General features: G+C 28.6%; 1 protein-coding gene across 1 annotated transcript in view; it reads left to right on the forward strand.

Annotated features, from left to right (window-relative positions):
• Positions 1-5,227, forward strand: part of LOC105625993 (neuromedin-U receptor 2-like) — a 13,638-nt gene that overhangs the window by 7,661 nt on the left and 750 nt on the right. Inside the window, exons 3-4 of the mRNA XM_012207301.1 lie at positions 3,694-3,911; positions 4,299-4,713. Of these exons, the coding sequence (XP_012062691.1) occupies positions 3,694-3,911; positions 4,299-4,713 (633 nt within the window). The remainder of the gene's footprint in view (positions 1-3,693; positions 3,912-4,298; positions 4,714-5,227) is intronic.

Below are 5,227 nucleotides of genomic sequence, written 5' to 3' on the forward strand. Positions count from 1 at the left end.
TAAGTTTAGTTAATACTCGTACGNATATTATTATATAATTAATAATTATTATAATATANATNNNATATTATTATATATATATATATATATAATATATATATATATATATATACATATCTAAAAATATACATGGATTTGAAATTAATAATTAAATTTTTATTCAATTAAAATAAAATTAATTTAATTCTAATAATAACATTAATTTTATGCTTATTTTTAGATATTTATAATAATTTAATCCTAATAATACATATAATTAAAAATTAAGATATTAATTGTGTATAAAATTGTTCTTCTGAAAAATAGAAAAACGATCGCTCATGAATTTATCGGTGATAATTGTACAACTCTGTTTGCACGTGGCGCATTTACTGACATTTATATAATAGAGATCACGTGCATGTGTGTACATTTGAAGCCGCAAGCTTTGCGATCCACCGAGCGCGTGTATAAACTAAAAAAAGTTTTATTAACCAAACAGAGCTTTCATTAATAATTAATCAAGTTTTTATGAATTATAATTATGGCTTGTCACTTTTTCGCAATAATTTTCTATTATGAATAAGTTGTACAAGTTGTACACACAATAATGTATGTAATGTTTGTGTGTAATATTTACAATATAAAACAATAACAAAAATATTTAAATATACTTTTATTTAAATATACTTTTATTAAATTGACACGAAAAGCAAAAATATTTAACGGATGTCACATTGACACATATTTAGATTGCATATTATTCTCGTTAAAACGTGCGATGTTGACCAGACTCTCGTGAATTTGAAAACTTGTTCCGATATAATTCACCTGAATTTACGATCGCAGTAAGATCGCTTATCTCGTTCTCAATGTCTCAGCTGAAGCAATAATCGAAATAAAAATGCCGACCTTCATACCGCTGAATGTGTGGGCGAATCTCGTTTGTCGATAGTGCGCGTGGTAATAAAATCGGCTTCCTGTTTGCAAAAAAAAAAAGAAAAAATACACATCTCTCCATATTTCCGTATCATCGAACTTTTTCCACCATTGCAACAAACTGTGATGAACGATGTTTCGAATTAACGCATCGATGATTCATTTGTGTTTTTGATCCCACGACCAGGCATGCGTATTTACGGTTGCAATACCCCACAAATTGTAAAGAAGTTAGTTACCGCGAATTTTTTCAGAAATTACGAAACATCCCTCGAAAGCTATTAAAAGATAGAAGCTTTTTCATGAAGTTTCTAAAGTTTAAAAAAGTCACGTAAAATGTTATAAACATTTCCCAGAGTTTGACAGATGTTCTTAACAATTCTTAACATTCTACTTTAGTTCTTTTTCAACACAACTTAAAATAAAATAAAGCAAAGTTTGTTTGTTAATTACAACAGTCTTAACGATTATTATTTCAATTATTTATTTCTGAGTTATTTACTAATAATTTTTTCTTGCAATTAAACTATCGCAATTATTTTATAAGGAAAAAAGAGTGGGGATTTCTTTTAAATACTATGAATTCTCTCTCTTAAATTATTTTATTACAAAAATAATTTCATAAATTAGCAAGAATTTTTAAAATGATTACATTAGAGTTACTTCTGTACCTGCCGAATTTCGAAAGTACACAAATATTTTCTTAATGTACAACTTTTTAAGCTTTTCCATTGCTATGCAGAAATTTGTGTTAGATCTCTAAATATTATTTCATCCTACATAACTCATTCGCTTTTTCGACAGACGTCAGAGCCTTCAGCTTTTAACATCCGCTCTGCCGAGGACGAGCGGGGTTGGTCTTTTTGTATTCATTTTTATTCCTTTTCAAATTTAGTTTCAATAAAATATAAAATATTTGTACAGCGAAAGTATCGCTTTAACATTTATATATTTATTCTTGCGATCACTCATGTTTTTTTTTGTATATCCCAGTAATTTCTCGTAAAGCCTTTCTTAAAGTCTTTCTAAAAACCTTCTTTAAGGATACGCCAGCGAAGTTGCAGAGTTATTTTTTTTAATTAAAGTTTAGATCTCTTCGTCTTTACTTTTTAGATGTATGTAGAAGTAATATTACGTAAAATATAATATTATAATATATTGTAATATTACAAAATAAAAAAAAAGAAAGAAAAAGAAAACAATATCTTTTCCTAACATGATATTTTTATGCTCCCATTGTATTCGATTGACTAAATATCGATTAATTATTACAAATTACAAAGCTGTAATAATTATTCATTATTATAGCATTAATTGTAAGAAGTTCTATTGATCTCATTTGCATTCACAAATGACTCAATTAAATTTTGTAAAATCTTCACAATTGATTTTTCTGAATTTGTTATGGAAATTCCTCTAAGAACTTTAAATAGATATTATATCGCTTCCCTCTAATATAAAAGATAATAATTATGCAACAAAACTTATTCATGGAATATACACAGGTTGCACGAAAACGTGAAAGTGTCCAAAATATCTCGCAATATGCTATTCTACTACTACTTAAGAAATGAAATACGTGAAGGATTCAATTGCATTTTGTCTTGTAATTGCGCTTAATTCAATTTATTTAACAAATTTTACATGAAAGTAGTGCTTTGAAAAATTTGAAAGAAACTCGCTACACCAAAAAGCGCGGTAAAAGCAGAAGTTATTTATGAACTACATTTAATTATTATTTTAATGCAACATATATGATAATTGCGTACAACTGCAATCTCACTTGACTTAAACTTCGGAATATTTAAAAGAAGAGTCTTTTAATTAAAACTTATCATTAATTAAAGGATATAAAAAATGGAGTATAAAAATCATACAAACATATATTTAATGTTACGAGAATATTCTACTTGAATATTCGGAAATCAAGATTATTTGAAATTGTAAGAAAAAAACCTACTTACAATTAGACTTATCTTGACAAAATTAAACTGCTTCGATGATTTCCGCATTTTCCAAATTTCATCGGCCATTCCATTTAATAAAATGTTTCTTCCTTTCATCGATACCTGATATACGTGTATTACGCAAAAATTTTTTTAGACTTTAATTGTCGGAAACTTGAAAGCTTTTGTAATATTTTATGATTATTTAATTTTTAACTTAATATTTTTACGCGCTACAATGATATTCTAGAAAAAAGCTAAAATCAAATCAGAATCAAATTAGAATCGGTGTTTCGATTTTCCCAATTTCTAAAGTCTTTTAATTGTTTTATTTCTTGAAAACTGTTACCGAATGCTCCAGCAGTGTGGATAGCAATGTAATAAAAGTTCATTTTCTTGGTTTCATTACACAGTAATGAAATCGCAAAAGGTGACTTGAAGTAGCGCTAAATGAAGGCGAATGGTCTCTGCAATGTTACTTGTCTATATATTTTTCTCGATACATTACGGGAATCATGAATTGAAGTGGATTTATTCTTATTATTCTGGAAAATAGCTAATTCCTTATTAACTCTACAAGAAATCACTTACAATTTTGAAATTAACAATAACGATGCACATATATTTTACAACTGTTGTAATCTGAAACGGAAAAAATATTTTTAATAGATATTCTTAATTAGAATACATGCTAATTTTATTTTATAAAAATTATTTCGTTTTGTACTTTATCTTTTGTACTTTATCACAAGAAGAATCAGTAAAATCGTTTTACTCTCTGCCTCTCACTGGTATTTAACTCAATAAGACGTCATTATTGTCTTTACAGTTGCGGTGGTGGTGGCCTTTTTCATCTGCTGGGCGCCATTTCACGCTCAAAGGCTGCTGGCTGTGTACGCTCAGAACAGCTCGTCTGAACCGGAAGATACTATGGTCATAGTCTACACCACGCTCACGTATGTGTCGGGAGTGTTCTATTATTTATCTACCACAGTGAATCCTCTCCTTTACAATATCATGTCTAACAAGTTCAGAGAAGCTTTCAAGGTAAGTTTCTGGAGAACTTTAATCATTCTTTATAGCTTTATTTCTCACTGGCAATTTTTACATGAACTTTATAATTAAATACTTATATACTTGCAAAAAATAAACGAATACATTTTATATAGCATTTAAAAAATATTTTGTCATATGTTAATATATTTGATATTAAATAATTACTTTTTATTATGTTTTCAATATTTTTTAAGACTTTTTGCATCTTCCTTTTGCACATTTTTATAACAAATATATTACATAATATACAAGTTATTTTAATTACGAATTTTGTTTTCTCGGACATTATCGATAAGCATCGATAATCAGTTAGGATCAGAATAAAATTGCAAAAATATAAAAATCTTTTATAATTTTACTTTTCATCTTTTCTTCCAGTCGATGCTGCCCAAGTATTGCATCAGAAAGTTCTCGTCTCACAAGGTCATTCATCGACAACCGACTTATAGCAGTTTGTCGCGGTATCAGAGATCAATAAGGCATCGATTCGATGATGCTCAACACTCGCCCTCGGTATCCATCAGCGACGAACAGCAACGACTAACGCATATCGCACTGGCGAACACGAATTTCTGTGAGCCAAATGGACTCGTAAAGTCGCAGAACGAACGAGAGGGACAACCTGCGATTAAAGAAACCGTAGGCTGTCGAGATTATACCAGAAGAGTGTCCAGGGACTCCGACTGCAGCCAACTTACCATGATGACAACGTTGAGCAAGCAGGGCCTGAACAGTGAGGGCAACAATAATGCGAACGAGTGGATTCAGAGATCGCCGAAAGCTGTCACTTTAGGTAGTGTCCTCCGTTACATTAAAATCTTATACTAAATCAATTTCTTCGGAATTTTTTAAATTTTCTTGAATTAATTGGAAAATTTCTTTTAAAAGAAAATCTTTTTTAAAAGAAACATGTTCACATGATGTGTTATACATATGTAATTGCGCATACCTAAAATATTATTTGCGAATATATAAATAATATTTAAAATACTTTTTTTTTATCTTATTTTATTAAAATACGTATTTTGAAAAATATGATATAATATATACATATTAAAAACTTCAAATAAGTATAAAAATATTACTCTTGAAGCGCACGCTTATCATTTTGAAATTAATAAGCAGACTTTTTGTCAACACACACACACACACACACACACACACACACACACACACACACACACACACACACACACACACTATTATTTATAATAATATATATATAATATAGAATATAATAAATAAACGTAACGTTTAAAAACGTTAAAAATTTTAATTTAAGTTTAAACGTTTTAAAAACTTTAAAA

The sequence above is a fragment of the Atta cephalotes genome, assembly GCF_000143395.1.
Source record: "Atta cephalotes unplaced genomic scaffold scaffold00004, whole genome shotgun sequence".
Taxonomy (NCBI): domain Eukaryota; kingdom Metazoa; phylum Arthropoda; class Insecta; order Hymenoptera; family Formicidae; genus Atta; species Atta cephalotes.